Source organism: Protomyctophum parallelum (genome assembly GCF_964188405.1).
Source record: "Protomyctophum parallelum genome assembly, chromosome: 5".
NCBI lineage: Eukaryota > Metazoa > Chordata > Actinopteri > Myctophiformes > Myctophidae > Protomyctophum > Protomyctophum parallelum.
In genome coordinates, this window is record NC_139702.1 from 11,202,728 (window position 1) to 11,228,785 (window position 26,058).

At 40.2% G+C, this 26,058-nt stretch overlaps 1 protein-coding gene across 1 annotated transcript in view; it reads right to left on the bottom strand.

Annotated features, from left to right (window-relative positions):
• Positions 1-1,394: 1,394 nt before the first annotated feature.
• Positions 1,395-26,058, bottom strand: part of LOC310858190 (uncharacterized protein) — a gene marked incomplete at its 5' end in the record, with an annotated part of 208,254 nt that continues 183,590 nt past the window's right edge. The window contains 7 exons of the mRNA XM_083764295.1: positions 1,395-2,845; positions 3,883-3,938; positions 4,812-4,967; positions 6,923-7,051; positions 9,424-9,472; positions 10,484-10,553; positions 16,342-18,180. Of these exons, the coding sequence (XP_083620421.1) occupies positions 1,638-2,845; positions 3,883-3,938; positions 4,812-4,967; positions 6,923-7,051; positions 9,424-9,472; positions 10,484-10,553; positions 16,342-18,180 (3,507 nt within the window). The 3' untranslated portion in view covers positions 1,395-1,637. The remainder of the gene's footprint in view (positions 2,846-3,882; positions 3,939-4,811; positions 4,968-6,922; positions 7,052-9,423; positions 9,473-10,483; positions 10,554-16,341; positions 18,181-26,058) is intronic.

Consider the following 26,058-nt stretch of genomic DNA (forward strand, 5'->3'; position numbering starts at 1 on the left):
CTCTACTGCGATGCTCATTGTTGCTAGGCAGGTTGCTAGATGAACTTCTAGGTTCAGCGGTCACCTTGACAACCACGGGTTCCTCAAAGCGCACCTGCGCAAAATGAGATGCCACCCACTTATTCACATGAAAACTATCAAATATGAAGATTTGATACTGAATCAATCAATGCAGATCAAACTGGGGGTCCTTGAAATTAAACAGGTTTAAATTCACTGCTGGAGCGTAAAAATCTTCGGGGTCCCTGGCATAGCTTTTTCACATGGGGGTCCGTGGGCTAATAAGTATCAATTTGGGGGTCCCTTTGAAGGACCCCCTATGATATGGGGACCCCAAGTTAGCTCTTGAAATGGACCCCAGAGTCTTAAGGCCGCCCCTGCCTGATGTTCACAGTCTAATGTGCCAGTGTATAGGAACGCATGGGAAAGAGGCTGCTGGTATTCCCCCAACCTGAGCACTGTCAGATCTAACATTGTCAGTACAGAGCTGGGTTTGGGCATGCTGGGTGAGGAAAGGAAAAAGTAAAGGAATTCACATTGACTTTTGTAGGCTTAAATTCTTAACACTTAACATTCTTACTCTCTGGATAGAAACATTTATTTTCAGAAACCAGTCTTATTCTTCCTCTAGTGATGAAGTAAAGCATCCTCTAATTGCTAACTGGTGAGACCCAACTGAAATTATGAATAACAAGATGTGTAAAAAAGGTTATTTTTACTTTATTAGGGCGCACGCACGGCATGCCGCACACAGACAAAGCATGTGGCAGGTGAGGTAGCATGCCAATCTATACTATCTAATGATGAGACATTGAGAGGTTTGAGGAGTCTTATGGCTTCTTATGAATACAATTGATACATGAATTGATATAAATCTATTGATACAAGATCACATCTCTTTTGGCATCAAAACATGTTTGATCATTAGCTGGTGAGTGGTCATCAATATTAACACCTAGATTGTAAACAAAAGTCATTTGTATAATTAGTTTACATAATAGGCTATTGACTGTGTTGTATCACATTTTCTTACATTACATTATTTTATTTTGACATTCACACAAATTGATGAACAATCATGGGTTTAAAATTCATGACTCCAAAAGCACAGCTGCAGTGGTCAAACCTTTAATTACATTTTATTACACAATTAAGTACATTTTAGCTTGATCTTGAACAAAATGATCGCGTCTTTTCTCCACGTGTTGACGTGTAGTGGCAGAGCAGACTGCAAGGCACAGACAGAGACACAAGCAATATTGTGAAAGAAAAACAAGAAAATATTGGTTTGTGTAAAAGTAATGGTAATTGTGTGGAAAATATACAAATCGTGAAAAATCGTATCGTGAACCTAATATTGTGATTCAAATCATATTGTGAGTTGAGTGAAGCATTCAAATCAAATAATAAAATAGAATAAACTAGATAAAAAAGCCATTGGAAAAACACGCCCCCTTCACGTAGTAGAAGTTGTTACAAGGGGTTTGTATAGGATCAAATTAATATCATATAGCCTATCTAAATACTGAATCAAGCAACTTAAAAACTGTCTGGGGCGCTCACAAAAGCCTGAGTAGACGGTAATATGAGCTAACCTTTTTTTAAGTGAAATATCCCGTTGTCTTAACCGTTGTCTTTCATTGGATACTGCACTTCTCTACAACTGTATCAACTACGTCTCCTATAGCTGCCCCTATTTTTGCACCAGTTTCTCCTGCAATTTTCTCTCCGACATTACGTCCAATTTCTGTGAACGTTCTCTCTGCAGTATCTCTTGCTTCTCTCTGGTGTCGATCTTGCATCTCTTTCATTTCTCTTTCGTGAGCCTCTCTCTGTTCTTCCATCTCTATACGTTTCCTCTCTTCCATCTCTCTGGCAATTCTTGCTTGTTCTTCCAGTTGTTCGTTCTTAAATTTCTCTTCTTTTTCCAGAGCCTCTCTGTCATATTGTCTCTTCAGTTCTTCTGCCTCTTTGCGTCTCGTCTCTTCGTCCTCCTTAGCTTTCAGAGCCTCTCTCATGAGGTCATAATTTCTCTTGATTTCTTCCATCTCTTTGCGTCTCTTCTCCTCATTCTCTCTAGCAGCTTTTTCTGCTTGTTTTTGTTGCTCTTTCATCATTTTCTCTGCTTTTTTCTTTGCCTCTTTTTCATATTTCTTCTCCAGTTCTGCCATCTCTTTGTGTCTCTTCTCTTCATTCTCTCTGAGAATTCTCTGTTTCTCCTCCTCCAGTGCTCTCTCCGCTGCCTGGAACATTGCAGTGGTGTAGTGGCTTCCTCCGTTCATCTGCACCATCGAATTGATTTTCACCAGCAGCTCAGTGACCTGAGAGGGGTCCTGTTTTTTGTTGTTGAAGACGTGATAGCGACCATCACATGTGTTGAGTATTCCTTGTAGTACTGGATCCTCGTTCAACATTTCTTCAATCGTTTCATCCTCAAGTCGGTCACCATAAGTGAACAGAATCATGGAGTATGCATGTGACCTTTGGCCAAACATTTCCTGAATCATTTGCACAGATCTCTGCTCCTCTTCTGTGAATCTATCCAGTTTGATCATAATCAGGAACACATGTGGACCAGGAGAAGCAAAGCTAATACACTGTGTGATCTCTCTAAGGGTTTCTGCTTTGCTAAACGTGGTGTCGAACAAGCCTGGCGTGTCAATAACAGCGACCTTTCTACCAGCCATTACACCTCTGACTTTCTGACAGTTGACTGTCACAGATCTAGTTTTAAACTTGGAGTCAAAAGCTTTAAAACCCAGCATGGTGTTTCCAGTGGCGCTCTTTCCAGCTCCAGTCTTCCCAACCATCACAATGCGAAGTTCTTCATCATTTATGATCAGATCTGGTGGATTAAAAGGATATGGTTAATGAGGCTAAACATTTGTGGTTTCTAAAACTGCTTTTTGCTTGTCTTCATTAACCACCTAAACACTATACCCTACCCCCTTAGATAGCATTTCTGTAGACTTGGATAGCATTTGATACAGACTTATAGCATGTTATGTATTGTAGACAGTACTATAATTGCATTGTATGTAGTCATAGCACGTCATAGTACATATGTATAGCATAGTATAGTATATATGTATAGTTTCATTATATAGATATTCCACTGTTACTTTCTTAGCTTACGCATGGTTCATGATAAATGCTTTTTATGTGATGTATTCCCATGCTTTTTTGTTCTTGCTTAATGTAAATCGCTCTGGATTAAGAGCGTCTGCTAAATGCCTAAATTGTAAATTGTATAGCCTATTTGACAGGAGTCCAGCTAGGGGCCTCTTTCCTTTCTCTTTCTAAAATAGATCTAGCGCAACACTGTGAGCTTGTAGATGGTTTTGCCAAATGATCCCCCAGAATAGAGATGCTAGGGTTCATGTGGTTAAAGATGGAGTGCCGTGATTTTTGTATTTCTTTCTGTTTTGTATGGGTCTATTGAGTTAACATTACTCTAATAGACCCCCAGGTGTGGTATTAGAATATTTAAATATGTCTTCCCTGTGTATTTTTGGTTTCTTCAATCTGAAAGCTGAAAGTCTTGAGTGAAAAGGCTCAACCGAAATACACCAGACATAGTGACATCACAATATCATTATCATCCCCTCCCCTAATCCCTCCCCCTTTATCAAACAACAACAGCTGTGGGTGCGGCTTCAGTTCAGGTTGATCACCAACCATCACCACCCACCTGAAAACCAGGCATACTTAATGAGCTGGTGGGTGTGGCCACATAAAAACATAATTTTAACACTTTCTGTACACTAAATCTAATCTCTAATCATAGTACCTGATGATGATCATGTTTTAGGGGTTAAAAGATCACAGCATTCCCTCTTTCAAAAATGAAACAAAATGCATGTCTCCTGCCAGGATACATACCATCAAGTCCCCTGTTGCTCCCTGAAGCCATGTCTGTTTTGAGGGTGTTTTTCTTACTAGAGAGAGAGAGAGACGGAGAGACAGAGACATTTGTACCATTAGCCCCTTTCTCATATGAACACTGGCACATGTCCGGGGAATCAGGACGGGTCGGACATTGTCTGATGTTGGCCTTTCACACATGTACAGTAGCATGCAATGTAGAATGTCCATTTCAAATGCATTCACACAAAAAGGTAAATAGCCAGGCGAAGGGTGGACACATTAATTACACATTAATTACTCAAACTCAAATATAACATTTGAGCTTGTAGATCAGCTATTTTGCTATTTGAATTGAAATCCTGAAGTAACATTTTTATTTAATTTCAAATGCCTTGAATTATAGTTATGTTATAACTTTATAAACTAGATATAAATACATTGGACATAAAAATCGGACATTACTACTCATTAAACTACTAATTTAGACTTTAACGCTAATTAAAGCGGATCATGTTTTAACCCGAGGGCCACATTAAGTGAAGGTGGGGGCCACATGTGGCCCCCGTGCCGCCAGTTGCCCATGTATGGTCTAACTCTAAAGAGTTGGATAACAGTGGCTGGTGGATTCATGAAATAATTAAATTACAGAGGTGACATTTGCAAGGTAAATGCTGAATATGCATAATTATGACTGACAACACTAAACTTTCCCCATTATGCAAGTGAATAGAATAGAATACAATTAGAGTAAAAATAGAGTATAATGTGGCTTAATAAAAAAGGCCTACATTAAAGAGGTTATTTCAATCGGTGATCACTCCGCTGCACGTGCACGCAAAATAATAAAACATCCACATGAGCACATCCCTGTGAATGAGTAAATGTCGCCTGAGATGCTCACTGTGAATGACTCGGTACATGTTGCCTGAGATGCTGTCACTCACCTGAAGACGGGGAAACGAGACGCGAGGTGATGAGACGTTCCTCCTGGACCTGGACCTTGTGGTGGTTCTGAGACGTTCCTCCTGGACCTGGACCTTGTGGAGGTTCTGAGACGTTCCTCCTGGACCTGGACCTTGTGGAGGTTCTTTGACTGTGTTCTGAGAGCAGAGAAGTGGAAGTGGAATAAGTGAGGATGTTAGTAATGCATAGATAAATAGATAAATACACCAACACAAAGTGTTCAATAGCGTTGATTGGTCTATGAAGAAATTTACAAAAGATTTCAGGTTTCTGCCGGACAGCATAGATATATTAATTATCCTATTAATATGATATTATCATTAACTGAAAAGACATCACGCTAAACACACATAATACAACTTCACTGCAGGAAATTATGCTATTGTTACCACACAAAAATGCACCCACTCATTTCTTTCTTTATACATACATGAATCATTGCTTTATTATTACCGGGAAATATTTTGATTTCTGCTAAATTACTCTGTGGATATTATTTTCTATTTCTGCTTTACTTGTTGTACGACTTTCACTCCATTATACATTTCAAATTTTACTTTCGACTCTACTTCATTTCTAGGAAGCAAAAAAGTACAATATGAATTAGGGATGCACCGAAAGGGAAATTCTTGGCCGAAACCGAATACCGAATATAGGAAACAGTTGGCCGAAAACCGAATATCCGAATATGATTAATATTATACATCTTTTTTCCTACCTTTGCTGTCATGGCCGTACCTTAAAGCTACCTGATTTATGGCAAAATAAATGGTTATGGCCAAACTTAACTTAAATAATAATCACTATTATGGGTCCATAAAACATTTATCCAGCCCTTTTGAATGCATTAATTGCATACACTATTCGGTGATATATTTTTATATATTTATATATTTTCTGCGGCCGAATATTCGGTGCATCACTAGTTAAAATAGTATGTTTATACAGAGTAAGTACAGAATAAATAATCTCTCAATCACTTGGTAATGACTGTGACACAGTCCTGTATCTGAAAGGTCAGAAATGCAGTCCTTGCAACCACAATGTTTCCAGCCATACAGGTCTAGTCCAGAATGCCACTTAAGCACTATATACTTTGTTGTACAACAAATAGAAAAAAATGTTGACCTACAAGCTTGTAGATGTTTGGAAAATTTGAAAGATTTAGAAAGCTTTTGCCTATAATGCCATGTTGAAAGTGGTTATCACTTAACATACCTACACCCGCACAGTATCATTGGTATGAAGTGTAACTGAATATCGCTGTTTTAGTATCCTCACTTAACCCATTAACCTGAGTTTGATTCTACAAATGTTATGTTAACTTAAATAATAATCACTATTATGGATCCATAAAACATTTATTCAGCTCTTTGAATGCATTAATTGCATACACTACTCGGTGATATATTTTCTGCCTATTTGGGCCGAAACCGAATAGGCCGAAAATGCATATTTAGCCATTTTCTGCCCAATATTTTCTGCAGCCGAATATTCGGTGCATCACTAATATGAATTAACCACTTAAGCACCATTTCAAATATAGCAGATGCAAGCTCACAACACGTCTTGATACATTATTGATATTTCCTTTACGGAAAGCCTTTGATTTTTGTGGGTTAAAATGCACTTTTGAATAATCAGGTACTTCTTTTTTAAAAGCATGTTCATGTTTGAATATGTAGCCTACTCAAGTGAGAATGTGACAGAGCAACCTTCACTTGTAGTTGAGTAATATTCGACCTGGAGTATCTATACTAAAGTTCTGGTTGTTTGTCCACCAGTGCAGATTAGTAAAGTAAACAAGTGAGTAAACTGCAGAGGGTCTTCTAATGTAGGGGATTTCATGTCTAATTCAAGTTAGTGGGGACCCGTCCTTCACACACCTACTATTAGATAGATAGTGGGGACCCGTCCTGAGGTGTGACAGCAACTTGGTCAGAAAACTTTTTAAGTGACTAAGTTAGTCAAATTATATTCAGTTTCAGATGAATTATAAATCTCATTTGGAAAATGATTGCAAAATGTTTGTTGCTGAATACTGATCAATATGCTGTCATTAACGTTCATGTAAAGAGGTTAAGTGTCTTACCTGCTTCGATGATGAAATCCTTCTGTACAACAGTGTAGGTCTGCAGGATATAAGCCGAGGAAGTATAAAGTAAAGCTATGAAGCTCCTTCAACAAGGACGACCAGCTCACTGCATAGCTCTGGTTGTCTCTGGTATTTTATAACCTCACGTCCCCGTCAGTTCAGTGGGGGGAGTCAGAGATCTGCCCTTTATAAGAAGAGGGCCGTTTATTGTAAATGCTGTGGCGGGATCTTTTCTTCTTTTTTTTGTTGTTCTTTATTTATCCAGGGCAGCTGAGCACAAGTGCTCACAGCAACGCCCTGCATGCCATGCACGCACGCACACACAAACCTGCATGGGAGCTGACCAGTACAACCACATAGTCAGTCTTATACTGTTTTTATTTAAATTAATTAATTAATTGTTTATTTCTGTACTTTACAGTTACATGTTTAAAAGACAGTTTTGTTACATAATCAGGGTTATGCCTGAACCAGTCAAAGACTTCTATTGTCAAATGTAGAATGTTTGCAACGATTGCTTTGTCGCTGCAGAAAGGAGGTCAAACAGACCTGCAGAAGAAAAACCCCCACAGCTGCAATGTGTGTGTGTGTGTGTGTGTGTGTGTGTGTGTGTTGTGTAGCCTGCCTAGTGCCTACTGTAGAAACACGTGCTTTACAGTAAATCAGGCCATTTCCCAGAAACAACCTCCCGGACACAACCGAAAGTGAAAGTATGCAGCCGTCTGCCTTGCTATGGCAACACAAGCCCACTTGAGTCAAAGTACAGGCATGTACTGCTCATGCTGCTCACTGCTCAGTCAAATTTATACTTGTAGGGAGATTTCACTTTCAAACATATTTGATGTTCAAACACCCCTTCCTCCAGATTGACAAGATGCCCTGCCAGGTTTCATCCCATTGGCCTGGTGTGGGGTCTGGTGTTGATCAGTGTTGGGCAATATTACTTAGGAACATAATGTTACTTATTACTTATTACTCCTTTAAAAAACTATATCACACGATTATTGGCGCAAGGATGTGACGAGTACATGCACTGTGAAAAACGTGCTATAAAAACTACATAAATAATAGGCTACTAAATGAATAACAGCACTAAAGCCATTTATTTATTTTGTGAGGGTACCTACCCTAGGGGACACGGGGAGAACATGCTAACTCCACACAGAAAGGCCCTTTTGCCAACTGAAGCCATTCCTAAAATAAGGTTAAAAGACATCCCTGTCCTTATACAGGAGGAGGAGTTCTAAACATAAAGCAAAGCAAAGCAAAGTTACTATGTTTACCCAGGGTAACTGGACTAAGCTCAAGAACTTGTTTACAGCCAGGCCCTGCTCATAGAACATTTCATGGTAGGGGTTCAATGCCTTGCTCAAGGGCACTTCAGCGTGGTAATTTTAACGTGCCGGTCCGGGGATACGAACGAACGACCTTCCGGTATCAAGACCGCTCCGCAAACCGTTCGGCCACCGCTGCCCGCACACATATGGAACATAGCCGATCTACAAGCATTGCGTAAAAACAGCTCCCTCTTTTCTTGAATCTTTTGTTGAGAGATTAGCAGCCATCTAACGACGCTGCTCACCAGAAACGCAAACATTTCTTTAATCAGTATACTACAGTCCTTCCTGGGTTCTGGTATGCTGGGTGAGGAAAAACAAAAGTAAAGGAATTCATATTGACTTGATATGTAGACTTGAATTCTTAACAATCTCTGGATAGAAACTTGTATTTGTCTCTTTAAAAAGGTCATGTGGGGCTGGGCCGGCTTACGGCGGGGCTCCACCGGGCGCGTCAGCGTCGCGTCTCCGTCAACGCCAGGGAATGTTCCCTTTTTAATCAATGCCCGTGTTGCGTTGCGTGACTGCATTCAAATTGCCCCGGTTCGTTTTTTGACGCATGCGACGGAGACGCAACGCGCCCGGTGGAGCCCCGCCGTTAGTGGTCCAGGCACCTTGGCTGGTAATCCAGCATGACAGTGTCGTGGGTTCGAGCCCCGATCCCGACGAACTTTGCAGTGTCTTCCCCCCCATATCGCTCCCCCCATTTCCTGTCTAGCTACTGTACAACTATAAAAAAGCCCCCAAAAAAGTTAATGTGGCCAGACTGCGACGTCAGTCATCTTTGATGTCAGTCAACTATGACATATCTATGACTTATGACCCCAAATTCGGGCAAGGTTTCAGTCCAACCCGAGCTCTGTTTATTTCCATTATAAAGTTAAATACTGTACATTATAGAAAACTATTATACATACACACATACTTAATGCCAATCAACTACTTGGAGGCCAGTGTATGACATCAGTACACACCAGTGTCGTACACAACATAAAATGGACACAAAGACAAACAGAGACATTTGTGAATTTGTTGAAAGACACACAGTCAGACAGACAGTTAAAGACATTTGTGAATGTATTTTATGCCTGGAGAACCGCTGATCCAACTAAATTCACAATGGCATCGCCCTCGGGTGAAGTTTAATGTAAAAGTACATACCGGGGGCACTGCACTGTTATGTATATGGAGAACATGAAGTAGGAACATACTGATGGACAGATGCCATTAAAGAAACAAACACAAAGTACACAAAGAACTGGCTCATGTCTGTACAGTGAGCCATATAGGTCGGTTTACATCATCTCTATTCAGACAAAACTCAAAGAATATTATTTTAGAAATATTTGAATTTTGAACGGCATGGATCCTAAGGCGTTCGAACATTCCACGAAAACAGATTTACAAGCTTTACAACGCCATTTTAGGTGAAGAGATTTGATTTTTAAAAGTCCCACCCGTGATTTATGAGAGTTGAATAAAGTTTCTAGTTTATCCCGAGATCTAGATTCAGACACCTATGCGATCTCATTTCTACTGTGCAAAAATCGTGCAGCACTAGTTGGCTCACTTTTACTCAAGAGAGAGATTTTAAGAGAGGTTTAAGTCAAACACTTTGGTGTCTGTAAGCCACAGTAGCTGTCTCCATGTGCCACATACAATATACAACTATACAGACAAGACAATAAATATTTTCATGGAAAAAATGAGAAACAAGAAAATCGAGATTCACATTTGAGCAAGAATCGTGCAACACAAGTATCCAATTACTTAAACATTTTTCTCCCCAATTCAGTAGTTATGTCAATTGAATCCTGAGTCCCCACATACATTTCTGTGTTGTCACTGCTGGTAAATCATGCATTTATATAATAGCACACGTATCCAAAGTGCTTTACATAGATTTGCATTACAGTCATTCACCCACACATTCATACACCGATGGCGGAGGAAACCATGCAAGGCACCAACCAGCACATCGGGAGCAATTAGGGGTTCAGCGTCAATTAGACACTAACTCTGAGGAAGCCCAGGATCGAACTGGGAACCTCACGGTTTTCCCAACCGGCCGTTTTACCGGCCACTACCACTACCTCTACCCCTGAGCCACCGCCCCCGTCGTATGCTACTGACTCACCTGCCAGTGAGGAGCCCCCACCAGGAGGATGTAGAGCCTTTATTCTAGTCCTCCCATCCAACACTCCCCACTAACAGAACTCACCTGTCTGTGAGTTCTCTCCAGAGCCTTCTTGCTGGATGTTTGATGTATGGTCCGTGTACATGGGATCTCTCTGGGTGGGTGGGGTTTAGGTTTAAGGTGCGTTGGGTTTGGGCTGTGGAGGAGTGAGAGGTCGAGCTCCGGACAGCGAGGAGGGGAAGAAGGGGAGGAGAGGAGAGGAAGAGGAGCAGAGGGGAGAGGAGAACACATCCTGAAAATAATAATAATTATTTAAAAAAAAATGTTACTAAGAACATTATTATTATTATTATTATTACCAATATTAAATGAATTGTTTAAAGCTGTTCATTACTTGTTACACCCAAATTGTGACCGATAAACCATTCTTCAGAGAAACCATACAATACCTATAATTAAATAAAGACAACAATAACCTTATTGTTATTTAGTTGTCTTTATATTTAATTAAAGGTATCTGGTTGCGGCGTGCGTCTACTGCAGCAGCAGTTACTACTGTACGCATTCAGACTGATCTAATGTCCAGATGCTGACCATCGATAACATTAATAGTAGTGCTTCTCAAGAGGGGTCTTGTCCACAGGCCCTCAATGAACCTAGCCCCAAGGCAATATGTTCCCTCAGTCCCTTCGCTCAAGGGACTGAGGGAACAAACCCAGAGGAAGTCTGATGCTCAGGGTTTATTGGGAGGATGATTATCATGACAAAAGTATGAGCGTCATGTGAACCATGGCTAGTCCATTTGTAGCCTACACTCTAATAGTTCACTCCTAGGGAGGGTCCCTGGCTGAAATATGAAAACCATTGAACAAATTAACTGTGATATAACTGCATATAAGTTGAGATGAAGAAAATGCCAGCACTCATCATATGTCCTTTTACATGACTTTATTTACCTCTGAGACTATTTACCTCATAATGAATTCATTATGATAGCTCATTCTTATTTGCTTATTTTACTAGTTATTCTATTGTGCTTACATGATATTTATCCTGTCTTGGTACCATAAATAGAGACTTCTTATTGATACTGTGTAAGATGACAATGGTTGACACCTGTGTTCAATTACAGTTGATTGTATTGTATCTCATACTCAAATTACTCATGCATGAATACCACACTTCCTGCAGTTATCTTGTCACAAACGCTGAGGAAGGCCAGACAGGCCGAAATGCGTACGTTTTCAGTCTCAGAGGTAAATAAAGTCATGTAAAAGGACATATAATGGGACCGTGTGTTCCCTCAGCCCTATGTTCAAGGTTCAAGGTTCAAGGTTGTCTTTATTTGTCTCCCTTGGGAGAAATTTGTCTTGGAGACAGAGTCACAGCTGCATGTTCCCTCAGCTCAGCCCTATATGTTCCCTCAGCCCTATGTCCCCTCATTCCAATGAGTGCTGGCATTTTCTTCATCTCAACTTATATTTTCTTAAGGATTTTGTTTGAACCTGGAGTGCTGCGGGTTGTCTGCTACGGTAGTACTTACTGTACTTCTCTCTCAATATAACTGCATGAATTTTTTGATGAATTGAACAATGTGGACCCTGTTGTAAACAAGTGTAATGCTTAATTGGGTCGTCCACTCACAGTTGACAGTCTTTGTATTGAGTTTGTGCTTAAAATGTACTGTAAATTCTACAAACTGTTAATAAATATTTCAATCAATCAATCAAAAGCATATAGCCTACTATAGCCTAGCCCTGTATTCCAATTTCAAAATCAAACATATTACATAATATGTAATATCACAGCCATTCCAGGGCTATTACGCCCATTTCGGGACCCTAGTTTACCTTTTCTGTTACCGACGTCCCAAATACAGATACAGAAAAGGTAAACTATACTATGGGTCCTGAAGGACATCTATACTTAGCCCAGCTCGGAACCCTACGTACAGTTTGTTTACACTACACGTAAAGTGTAGTGTAAACAAACTGTACGTAGGGTTCCAAGCGGGGCTAATCTATACTGAATACTGATCTCATCTCGTCAAATCAAATCACGTACCTTCTTAAACCAGACGCAATCAATTATCCTATTGAATTCGATTGATCCGTGAAGTTATTGGTGATGTATTGATCTACTTTGTGATGTAAAATCTATCAACAAACTTTGCTCCGCGCCGGTTGTTTTCAAACGGCGCGATTTATAACATCATACAGATGCGACGGTCCTTTGCTTAGAAGCCAAGTGAATGAATGGTGCAATGCCGCCACCTACTGGACTGGTGTGTGGACATCAGATTCAGTACATCTGTAGAAATATTTGTCACTCACTGACTCACAATACAAAGGTATATGAAGTGAAATGTTGGTGTGACATGCTTCCACAGTCCACAGATTACAAACAATTTACTAAATACAATTTGAATTGCAGGTAAAATATGTCTAAAGTCAGTGTTCAAGGCCATTTGTGTGCAAAACCAAACAAATGACAAACGACAGCATTAATATACACATGCAATTTAGGATTTGAATTGCATCAGAAGAATCAAGAATGAGCAAGACATAAGCAGCTAGTGAGCTTGTAGAACTGCATTTGTGTGCGACGTCATACAACAAAGACAGGAGTCCCCTCCCTCAGCTCCCTGTACAACAAAAGTGGGCTATAAAGTGAAGTGATAGTTGGTGAGATTGAGTGAGTCTGCAATTCTGACATCAATGGGGAGTTTATTGCACAGTTTGGGAGACACACACATACTGTTATTAATGCTGTCATCTACCCGTTACCGTTATTCTTATTTTAATTCTTATTGTAATTTTTGTCCCCCACATTCCGTGAAGCAAATCTGTAAATAAAAATAGCCTTAGGCTACCTGACGTGCTACAATGTTATACTTCATCATATACAAAAATAAAAATGAAAGTGGATAGTATAGCCTTGTGTTTTTTGTCCCAGTCAGAACTGCTTCGGTCCACATCTTGTACCTACTTAGACTTCACCTACTTACACTTAACACTACTGTATACTGGGAGAAACCTTGCCTATTTCAACTTTGTGAAATAGGCCTATGTTTTTACATAAATTAATTCTATGTCATACTACAGTGTCACACACCAGTAAGATGCCCTGGGCCCCATTCTAGGGCGAGGTCGTGTGCACGCATCCGCCTGGGTGACGGCAGACTGGACAGGAATCAGTCAAAAGGGAGACATCGAAGAGGAAGGACGGGTGGGGAGGATCAAACATATGGAATGTCAGAACAGGTCAGCTCCATATATGGAGATCTAAGGGTTTGAGGTTTTAGGTCAGATGTAGAGTTGTTGTCCGGCTCCATATATGCAGATGTAGTGATGATCCAGTCTTCTCCATGTATGGCTATCCAGGGTTTGATGAGGTCAGTGATCTTCATATATAGAGTCACAAGGCCTGATGGACTGATGGCCATATATGGTGGTGTGACGTGTCATGAGGCGTGATGTCACACAACCATATATGGAGGCGTGCTCTGACTGACGGACAGGTTTTTGAGGTTGTCATAGTGATCTGCGACCTACTGTAGCAATAAGTGGGTTTTATGAATATTTAATTAATGAAAAGTATTAACAAGAGCTAAATTGTGACTAAATAACTACATTGGATCCATTGGAACACAGCTTTTCTTTTCCAATTTCTGAAAATGTACAGTTTTGGCAGGGACAATACACAGCCTATTCTAACTTAAGTATAAAGTGTTGCGTACACATTCAATCACTATATAGATACAGTATGTAACATAATGTAGGTTGCTGAGCTTGGGAAATATCTGCAGGCAAATTCTTTTGGCAGACCAGTTTGTCAAGACCAAAAAGGGCAAGCCTAGGCTGAGAGAGTATGCTATTTATTCCCCAATGGTATAAGTAGAAAAATGAACTCTTAGTTAAAAAACAGAACGAGGAATGGGATAAGCACTGCCTGGGTTCAGTAACATTTGGCTACCTCAAACAAGTGCTCTTTAGTCAAACAGTAGTCAACAGTAGGCAACATTTATTGTTGCCTTGCTCAACAATAAATGTATTATTTTTCACCTGAAGACAGAGTGCCTCAGTAGTTTTCTCCCTATAGTTTGCCTGACCACAAGCAGAGCATTTTCTTTTAGTGTTTCTGCTTCTATGAACTCTTGATAATTAATATTTCTAATTTTATTGAAGTCTTATATTTGGAATATTAAGAAATTGACACTAGCATGTTTAGCACTACCTGTCATTACAGCAATATGGTGCATGTGACTGTAATATAAAACAATTCATGGCAGCTCTAATTTCTTGACCTCCTTTCCTGCTGTAAAAACTGGAGGAATGGAAGATTTTGACGTTAAGATAGTAAGTAATTCACCTGTGTGGACATGTTAGAAACCAGAAATGCAGCTCTTGTCTCACTGTGATTTGATGTTAATCATAAATGCACCATTTATGATTAAGATTCATTCACGCTTGAATTCACGTTAATCATGCTTGTCTTTCCCAAGACAGTCATCCGGGCCTGGTGTTTTGGGGAAAACTTGTTTTTGGTTCCCTTAACCAAATTCTGGGCGGTTACCGCTTTTGGTGTTTTAATCATTATTTCACACAAAATAGCAGATCTACAAGCTCATAGCGTTGCACCGAGTGCCACGCTACGAGCTTGTAGATCTGCTATTTTTCTTATTGTGAAAATATGGCACAAATCTTTGAATATACTGTATATTCTTTCAGAGCGAACGTTTTTTAACTCAAATCTTTGCTTCTGGGGGTCCCCTGGAACAACATATTTTCAGATGGGGGTCCGCAGCCAAATTGAGACAATTCTGGGGGTCCTTGACATGAAAAAGGTTGAGCACCACTGACATAGAAACAGAGGTTTTTCAGAAAACTATTAGGATTTAGAAGCCATTTTTCAGGTCTAAATGGGTGAATATCCTGTGTATGTAAAGTTTTACAACTAATACGTTTTAAAATCAGTTGAAAACATGATGACATGGCAGGGGCACCTGACAGCGAGGCCTTAATTGAAGCCTGTGCGGCGCACCCATTCAAGCCACTAGGCTAGGCTATAGGGGAGTGAGTGCCTGCGCCAAGCAGCCAATGTCAAACAGTGGAGAATGGACTAGGTTATGGCGTAAGCCAAAACAAGCACTCACTTCTGCGATCTCCCCACATGTCTCAGCCAATTACTACAATTGGGTGTGTGATTTTGAGGTTGGCTGGCTGAGAATAACGTACCGGTATAGTCATACTCTAACGTCTAACCATTCCCATTTCCCACTGCTCATTTGTCCATCTGTGGACCAGCAAACAACTAAACTGATAGATAAATCAGGTGCACCTCAGCTATACTTAAGCCTTTACTATATACTTATTTGAGACCAAAGTCAAATTCTGCAAAAGTGATATAATCTACACATTAATATAAAGACTTACATCAGTTTATTGGGAGATACTTTTTAATATAACATTATGATAATTATGTAGCAAAGTATATATGCAAGTTACAGTATGATCAGAATAGTGGAGTGTCTTCCTTGCCCTACTGGGAGCATGCACAAAAACCTCAAGAATCTATCATAACAAATATTAACACAAAGATGAACAGGTCAATTCAACAACTATTATTAATTATGATAGTGAAGTGGCAAACTATCATTTTTGGCATGAGTCGTAACATATAATTTTCCAAACATGGACTCTATAAGAAATAGGTTTATTTTATTCCGTTTTATTATTAGGCTGAAGGCAGGGCGGAGCTGTGTGTGTGTGTGTGTGTGTGTGTGTGTGTGTGTGTGTGTGTGTGTGTGTGTGTGTGTGTGTGTGTGTGTGTGTGGAGAGGAGACACACTGTGTCAGTCAATGTACTGTATAGTACATATCTGTCCTGGGGCGTATACCTCCTGGCAGAGATATGTCGTTTTATGTTTTGTTCCGTTGATTATTTCACTGAAGCCATTCTTTTGTAGAAGAACAGAGCTCCAACACCTGCCCCTACGACAGCCCCTACTGCTGCACCAACCGGGCCAAACAGCATTCCAGCTTCCGCTCCTCCAGCCACTCCGCCAATAGTAGCGCTGACTCCAGTAATCGCTCCTGCCAACTGCATTGCACCACCTCGCCTTGTTCTGTTATTGTTCTTCTCATTTTCTATCTGCTTTTCCTCTTCCATACGTCTCCTCTCCTCCGTCTCTCTGTCAAAGTTGGCTTGTTGCTCCTGCAGTTCATTCTTCATTTTCTCTTCTTTTTCCAGGGCCGCGCACTCGTATTTATTCGTTTGTTCTTCCATCTCTCTGTCAAAGTTTTCTTGTTGTTCCTGAAGTTCATTTTCCATTTTCTCTTCTTGTTCCAGAGCAGCTCTCTCGTATTCACTCTTTTGTTCTTCCATCTCTCTAGCAAAGTTTGCTTGGTGGTCCTGTTGTTCTTTTTTCATTTTCTCTTCTTGTTCCAGAGACTCTCTCTCGTATTTATTTGTTTGCGCTTCCATCTCTCTAGCAAAGTTTGCATGTTGGTTCCGTTGTTCCTTTTTCATTTTCTCATCCTTTTCCAGATCCGCTCTCTCGTACTTCCTCTTTTGTTCTTCCGTCTGTCTAGCAAACGTTGTTTGTTGTTGCTCTAGTTCTCTCTTCATTTTCCTTTCTCTTTCCAGACCTTCTCTCTCATATTTTTTCTTTTGTTCTTCCATCTGTTTAGAATTTTCTCTAGCTAAGTTTTCTTGTTTGACTTGTTGTTCTTTTTTCATTTTCTCTTCTTTTTCCTTAGCGGCTCTCTCATATTTCTTCTTTTGTTCTTCCATCTCTCTAGCAATGATTGCACGTTGTTCCTCTTGTTCTTTCATAATTTTCGTTTCCCTTTCCAGAGCCTCACTCTCATAATTTGCCTTTTGTCTAGCAAAGTTAGCTTGTTGTTCCTGTAGTTCTTTTGCCATTTTCTCTTCTTTTTCCAGAGCCTCTCTTTCATATTTCTTCCTTTGTTCTGCCATCTCTCCAGCAAAGCTCGCTTGTTGTTCCTCTAGTACGTCCAGAACCTCTTTCTCATATTTGTTCTTTTCTTCTTGCCTCTCTCTAGCAAAGTTAGCTTGTTGTTCCTCTAGTACTTTCTTCATTTGCCCTTCTTTTTCTAGAGCTTCTACCTCATGTTTCTTCTTTTGTCCTTCCATCTCTTCCTGCTGTTCTTTATTCATTTTCTCGTCTTTTTCCACAGCCTCTCTCTCATATTTCTTCTTTTGTTCTTCCATCTCTCTAGCAGAGTTCGCTTGTTGTTCCTGTTGTTGTTTATTCATCTTCTTTTCATTTTCCAGAACCTCTCTCTCATATTTCTTCTTTTGTTCTTCGTCCTCTTTACATCTCCTCTCCTCATTCTCTCTAGCAGATCTCGCTTGTTGTTCCAATTGCTCTTTCATCATTTCTATTGCCTTCTCCGTACCTGCTTTTTCACATATTTTCTTCTGCTCTTCCACCTCTTTATCTCTCTTCTCTTCATTGTCTTTAAGACGTCTCTGTTTGTCTTCCTTTATTGCTTTCGCTGCTTCTTGGAACATCTCATTGGTGTAGTGGCTTCCTCCATTCTTCAACACCATGTTGTTGATTTTCGCCAGCAGCTCAGTGACCTGAGAGGGATCCTGAGATTTGTTGTTGAAGACATGATAGCGACCTTCACATTTTGTGATTATCTCTTGTAGTATTGGACTTCTTTCCAATATTACTTCAACTCGTTTATCTTCAAGCAGGTCGCCATTAGTGAACAGAATCATGGTGTATCTATTGGCCATTTGGCCAAATAGATCCTGAATCATTTCCACAGATTTCTGCTCGTCGTCTATGAATCTTCCCAGTTTGATCACATCCAGGAAAACATGGGGACCAGGAGCGGAAAAAGAAATGCACTGTTCAGGTGTTTTCAAGAGTTTGTTCATAATCATGGCTTAACCTGGTGTCGAACAACCTTGGTGTGTCTATGACAGTGACCTGTGTACCAGCCACTTCCCCTCTGACCTTCTGACAGCCTGTTGTCACCAATTCAGTTGAAAACTCGGATTGAAAAGCGTTAAAACCCAGGATGGTGTTTCCACTGGCGCTCTTTCCAGCTCCATGCTTCCCAACCAATACGATCCGAACTGTGTCATCATTAACGAGAGCTGGTGGATTAAAAATGATATGGTTATGGCTTTAAGGGTGCTAAACATTGATTCATGTCTCTACGCTTTGATTTCATGATATTTTGTCCATAATTATCAATACAAATTTATGTATCGTGGCAAGATACGTAGTACATACCTCCCTCTCCATTCCTGCTCATTGAATCTGCATTCATGTCTGTCTTGAGGTTTTCTCTCACCTTGACAGCGACGGAGTGAGACAGAGAGAGAGGGGGGGGGGGGGGGAGATTGGTATCAAATTGGTAACAAAAATAACAACCGTGTCTTTGATTGCGTTTTGTTGCAATCAGTCTTATTGAAATTATAAGCAATTTCATTAAAAATAGCCACGACAGGTGCACACTTCAACAACTATTGCATTTGACATTTGACATGCATGACATGACATGACATAGGGTGCAACTTGGCTGAGATGTCGTCACTCACCTGAAAACAGGAAGATTTGATCTGCAACAGAATCCCCGAACAATCCGCCCGACTGTTGTGGTGGTTATGACTGAGTCTTTAGAGCCCTGCAGCAGAACCTGTCAGTACATATAAGATAATAATGAAGTAAGTTTGTGAGTAATGGTACAATGCATACTCTCACATTTAGATTTCACTGAAGCAACACTGCCTGTTTGGTGTGTGTGTATGTGAGTGCGCGTGTGGGGTATGGCTCAGCTTCTACTTCATTATATAGTTTATGTTATGTGTGTGTTGTTATGAGGTGTTGTGAACTTGTAGATCAGCTATTTTCAAAGTTTTTGCCTCTTTCCTATATTATTTGACAACTTTGAAAAGGTCTTACATGTTCCTAAATTGACACTTCAGTCATCTGGGGACACACCCCCGCCCTGGGGGTCCTGACCCGCAATTTGAGAACCACTGCTCACATTCAACACAAACTGGGATCTTGGAAGTTAGGAGGAAAAACCTGTCTGTCTGTCTGTCTGTCTGTCCTGTTGGTATCTTGCCTGTCTTTCTGCTGGAATTCAATACCTCCTGCTTGGTATTCTACCTGTCTGCCTGCTGGTATCCTACCGGTCTGTCTACCTGTCAGAGAATACAACAGTAGTTTATACAAATCTAAACTGTCAAAATCCAAGACGCATTATTGTGAACAAGTTGAACATCATTCATTTGTCTGATGCATGGCAAGATGGGAAGAAATGTGCAATGCATCAAAACAAATTTATACTCAGTAGCACGACGGTGTCGCTTGCCTAAAAGATCTTATAGGCCGATGTGATACAAATTAAGATTTACAAAGAGAGGGCACAGATATACCGTAACAGAATGAATATGCACCACCCACGGTGGCAGGCAGTTGGTTGATTTAAAGACATGAAAACATGGCCAGAAATCATGTTGTATTCTACATCACATACACATTGATTTTGTATACCTCTAAATTGATCTTTTCATCATTATCAATATCTTATCTCATGAATAGATCAGGTTATACAAGTTTTAAATTAAAGGGATATTTCACATTAAAACATGTTTGGCGTATTTTACCCTCTTTACTCTGGGGTTTTGGGAGTACCCCAGACAGTTTTTAAGTTGCTTGATTCAGTATTTAGGTATATGATATTGACTTCATCAGACACGCCCCTTCTTATACAAACCCATTGTAACTTCAAACTACATTTTAACCATGTTAGAGTCATTGAAAACACCCGGCCTTGCTTCTGGTGACTCATACTATACCATAATACGTGAGGGTTCCATGGCTTTTTTTAATATTACTTTTTCATTAATCAAAACATTTTCTTTTTAAAATACCAGATTTTGTTATTTTCCCGCAAATTATGAAAAATAAATACATGAAAAAAGTAATTGAAAAAACAATATCGGCCACCAGAACCAAGGGGCCGGTGTTTTCGATGAATTTATCATGATTCAAATTTGAGTTTGAAGTTACAATGGGTTTGTATAGGAAGGGGGCGTGGCTGATAAAATGTATATCAAACATTTAAATACTGAATCAAGCAACTTAAAAACTGTTAACTGTTTAAAAAAAAAGCCTGAGTAGACGTTAACATGGCCCCAAACATGTTTGAAAGTTAAATATCCCATTAATATGCAGTTGATACTCTTCCCAAACTCTTGATATACTCTTCCCAAACTCTTCTCCCTTCTGGCTCCAAAACTATAGAATGCACTTCCCATTTCAATCAGAACTGCAACCTCACTCCCAATCTTCCGTCGTAGTCTGAAAACCCACCTTTTCAGACTCCATCATGGCCCGTACGTAACACTTACCCTAGCCCCTTAGATAGCATTTTATACAGACTTATAGCATGTTACGTAGACGGCACTAGAATTGCATTTTTTATGTAGTCATAGCACTTTATAGTATGTATAGTATAGTATGTATAGTATATATGTATAGTTTCATTATATAGATATCCCACTGTACATTATTAGCTTATGCATGTTTCATGATAACTACTTTTTATGTATGTGATGTATTGCCATGCTTTTTGTTCTTGCTTATTGTAAATCGCTCTGGATTAAGAGCGTCTGCTAAATGCCTTAATTGTAAATTGTTGACGTTAAAGTACATTTATTTTTGTCTATAAAGTAATAATAGAATTACCTGATGTTCTTGTTGCAGAAGAGAGTCTGTCAAACTGTTTTGGAGAAAGTTGTGAAGATAATCGATCACACTCCCTTCCTTGCTCTGAGATCAATAAAGGAACAGCTAGGGCAGCTTTCAGCTGCGGGTGAATTAGTGTGCAACCGCCTCCTCTCCTCCGCCCAGGTGAGAATGACATGGGAGGGTGGGGTGATGTCACTCATGTCCTGTCCTCAGGGTTTTTTCTGCCTTCATGCTTCACTCCACTTAAAATAAACCCCGTACTTGTACCTATGTGTGTAGTGTCCCCCAGGGCTCTGTACTTGGTCTCCTCCTCTTTTCGCTACATTAAATATGTGCACTGAGAACAGTTTACATACAAGTTCACAAAGTGATGCGTCGTGAGCTTGTAGTCTGGCTACCCCCCCCCCCCCCCCCCGAATAGGGATCCTAGGGTTCATGTGGATATAATGTGATCAAACCTCTGTTTGTATGTATCCCCTATATACACAACATATATGGCTCACATTGGCTCAGTATATGATATTGTGGATCATCTCAAACCTGAATGTCTGGTTCCACTTCAGCTTGCAGGCAGCAACAGTATATTCCATAATATTGCTCTGTGTGTGTGTGTGTGTGTGTGTGTGTGTGTGTGTGTGTGTGTGTGTGTGTGTGTGTGTGTGTGTGTGTGTGTGTGTGTGTGTGTGCGTGTCGCACACATGTACTACAGTACCGGTATGTGTGTTATGCATATGTGCATTTCTTCCTGTACTGTACTGTGTGCGTACTGTATATTGCTTTTTCGTCTAAATATATACTTTTCTTTCTTATTTTTTTTTACCATCAATCTGCACAGATGGCCATCAGAGTCAAAATAAATCACACTGTGAAAAATCATTAGTATTATTATTATTATAAAATGCAATAAAAGATAAAGGTGCTGCAATTGCTGGCAGTAATCATTGGACAGTGATTGTTCAGTAAAAGGGGACTCCTTTTTCTCTCCAGTTCTTTAACCAATTTAGACCTGAGGACGATTCTACAAATGCCTTCCAAATCTTTTCTGAAATACCCATGTTTCTATGTCAGTCGTTCTCAAACATTTTCATGTCAAGGACCCCGAAAAATATATACAATTGCCCACTGAGCCCCATCTGAAAATATGTTGTTCCAGGCACCCCCCAGAAGCAAAGATTTGACTTAAAAACGTTTGCTCTGAAAGAATATACATTCAAAGATTTGCACTACATTTTCACGATTTAAAAAAAAATAGCAGACCTACAAGCCACGCTATGTGTGGTGAGTTCAATGCATGAGTTCTTTCTCATGCATTGATGAAATTGGCATCCCGTTCCCAACCTGAAAATGGAAATCAAAACAAATCACTTACTTGAACTAAAAATTAAGATTTGTGTTATACCTGCACAATGATAGAGCTACTGATCAAACATATTGGTAGATACCACTACCATGTGTAAATGGGAGTAACTGTTTGGATACATGGCTGTATAGTGTGCTTATAAAATGCTATCTCACCAACATGTCTTGACTGGCAGACAGATTATGAGACATTACATCACATTACTTGGCAGTTTGCATAATGAGGGCAACGCTCTGCACTTATACTGTAGTGTTTCCCACTAAATGGGTCAGGAGTCAGGACCCATTTTTGGGTCATGGATTTTGGAATTAATGTTGGCCAACATTTTTTAAAATGTTGGCCTATAATGACATAACATGTATAGGCCAGGTTGAAAAGTAGTTTTACTTTTTAAGGAGATCACTCTATTTTGTTCTTTGGTGATGGGAATCCATGCATTTGACTGGTAACAAGACAACTCACCCCTTTTACCCTTTTTGGTGAGTTGTCCGGACAACTCACCAAAAAGTGCAGAAAACTCACCAAAAAGTGCAGACAACTCACCACGGGGTGAGAGGTCTGGACTTTCGGGGTGAGATGTCTTCACTTTCCAGGGTGAGTTGTCTTCACTTTCCGGGTGAGTTGTCTGACTGAATATGTACTTTTTGAGCTCTTTTATATATATATATATATTTTTTTTATTTTTAAGATATTTTTTTTGCGGCTTACGCCTTTTATTGATTTTTGAAGGGACAGACAGTAGGCTGACAGGAAACGGGAGAGAGATGGGGGGATGACATGCAGTAAAGGCCGTGTCGGGTCCGGGAGTCGAACCCGCGGCACACTGCGACTGGATTACCAGTCCGGTGCCCAGACCGTTACGCTACGGCCTGGGCCTACTTTACTGAATATTTCACCAGAATACTTTACTGAATATTTCAATCATGTCAGACACATACATTCAGTTGATCCGTTCTGTCATCTGTTAAATTCCTGTGCCTCAGGAATGTTGTACTTGCTGTTCTTTCCAGATGGGAGATGGCCATGACACCAGTGTTGTTCCACTGAAGAAAACTAAATGCAAACTAAGCTACGATGACTAAGACTAAATATACTGACAATTTCGTCAACAAATAAAAACTAGTCTAAAATGTTAGGAAAGGAGTAAGGACTAGTGGACAAGAGATCAAGTATAAGTCATTTTACATTTGGTTGCAAACTTGCATGCTGAAAATAGCAGATCAACAAGCTCACAACACGTCGCAGCTTGTAGATCTGCTATTTTCAGCAAGTGTAAAAACAGTCCTTACGACGGCATCAATGCCCACCAAAATACATTTTTGTCGACTAAATCAACTGTAGAGGGGTCAAGGAGGTCGGGTTGAGGGGTCAAGTACCCCCTTTGACCCCTCGTGGCGCCGGGCCTGGTCTGTACCTACCTATAGTCAATGCTTTTGGGTCTTTTACCGTGTTCAGGTATTCAGCTTAATGTATATTCTCTTTTTAGTGATAGATAGAAACAGTACAGTGATGTAGAAATGTACAAACTTTGTTGGCAACTTGGCCATAGATATGTTAATATTGCCTGGGCTGGACCCCTCCTAATTTGTTTACTTAGATGGCTGAATGGTTAAGGTGTCAATAGCTTTGCTATTCAGATGTAATTCAGTCAGTAAGTAGGTCTATTACAATTTACAATTTAGGCATTTAGCAGACGCTCTTAATCCAGAGCGATTTACAATAATCAAGAACAAAAGCATGGGAAATACATCACAAAAGCATTTATCATAAAACATGCGTAAGCTAAGAAAGTAACAGTGGAATATCTATATTATGAGACTATACTATACATATAAACTATATATATACTGTATACTATATGCTATACATATGTACTATGGCGTGCTATGACTATATACAATGCAATTATAGTGCAGTCTACATAACATGCTATAAGTCTGTATCAGATGCTATCTAAGTCTACAGAAATGCTATCTAAGGGGTTAGGGTAAGTGCTATGGGCCATGATGGAGTCTAAAAAGGTGGGTTTTCAGACTACGGCGGAAGATTGGGAGTGATGCTGCAGTTCTGACTGCAATGGGAAGTGCATTCCACAGTTTTGGAGCCAGAAGGGAGAAGAAGAGTCTATTAGAACTGTGATTGATTGATCATGTTATTTCACACTAGGGTACATTTAAAAAGCAAAATAGCAAAAAAAAAAAGAATAGCACTAAGACTTGTTTACATTAGGTTCTTTCGGTTTCAATTAGTGCTATTCCCCACACACACACACTCACCATGTTTGCGCATTTATGAGAAATAAAAAACACTAATCTGGAAATTATTTCGGGTACCCCCTGGCTATGCGTCACGGACCCCACTTTGGGAACCGCAAGTGAGAGAGAGAGAGACGCTCTTCTCCTTACAACAGCGTTTCACCGGATTTTACTGTTAAATAAATAATCTCAGCGAAAAGTTCAGACAACTCACTTCGCCGTCTCAGAAAGTGGACTTTCGGGGTGAGATGTCTTCACTTTCCGGGGTGAGTTCTCTCGGAGAACTCACCCCGGACAGTGAAGACAACTCACCAAAAGTGAAGACAATTCACCGGCGTGAGATGTCCGGTATTCGTCTTAATAACCACATCAAAGGGTCAAGACGGTTTTAGCGTTGTCCCTGCGGTGTGATATGTCTCGTTGCACGTTGACCCACGTTGACCCACGTTGACCCACGTTGACTCTAGTGATTCAACGCATGGAATTCAATGGCCCAAACCACACCAAAGGGTCAAGACGGTTTTAGCGTTAACTCCGTTAACTGTTTGGACCCAAGGAGTTGCATGGTGACCCTTTGGTGTGGTTAAGACTTTACTGAAACGAGCAGTCCAAGAAGGAAGTGAGACCAGTGTCTGTTACATCATGGACACTACTAAAATCTAAAGACCACATATTACACACATAAAGACCTCAGGAAAGTGTTCTAAATCTTCTAAATGCCATTAACATATTTTTTGCCAAAAGGGTGAAGACTGCAGGACTGCAGCACATCTGCAGTTGTTGGAGGACACCTGCTGGTTCTAAGCTGCACTGCCGGATGCTCACAAGTGCAATATCTATATTGCACTACCAAACCAATGTTTCCAACCTTTTTCATCAAGGTGAAAAATGAAACCAAATGGACGCGTAGGGGTCCATTTGGTTTACGCACTCAAGAGATCTCACGCACTCAAGAGATCTATAAGGGTCCATTTGGTTACCAACTCTCCATCATTTAGCTGGGGACCAGCTGGTGGTCCACGGACCACTGGTTCAGAACCACTGCTCTATAGTCAGGGATGTTCTCTTGCCTGAAATTTGACCTCAACTGTGGAAGACAAAGAGTTTTTGTGCCGGCATGTTTGGTTAAAGTATGAATAAATCATGATCATCATTTCTTATGATGTAAAGCATATACTTACTATTAGTTCATGTGTTGGCCTTATTGGCCTTACGTGCTACTACTACTGGCCAATATAAGGTTACAGATATGTGACGTCTGATTTCATAGAAAGACAAGTGTTTTCCTGCAATAGGCCTAG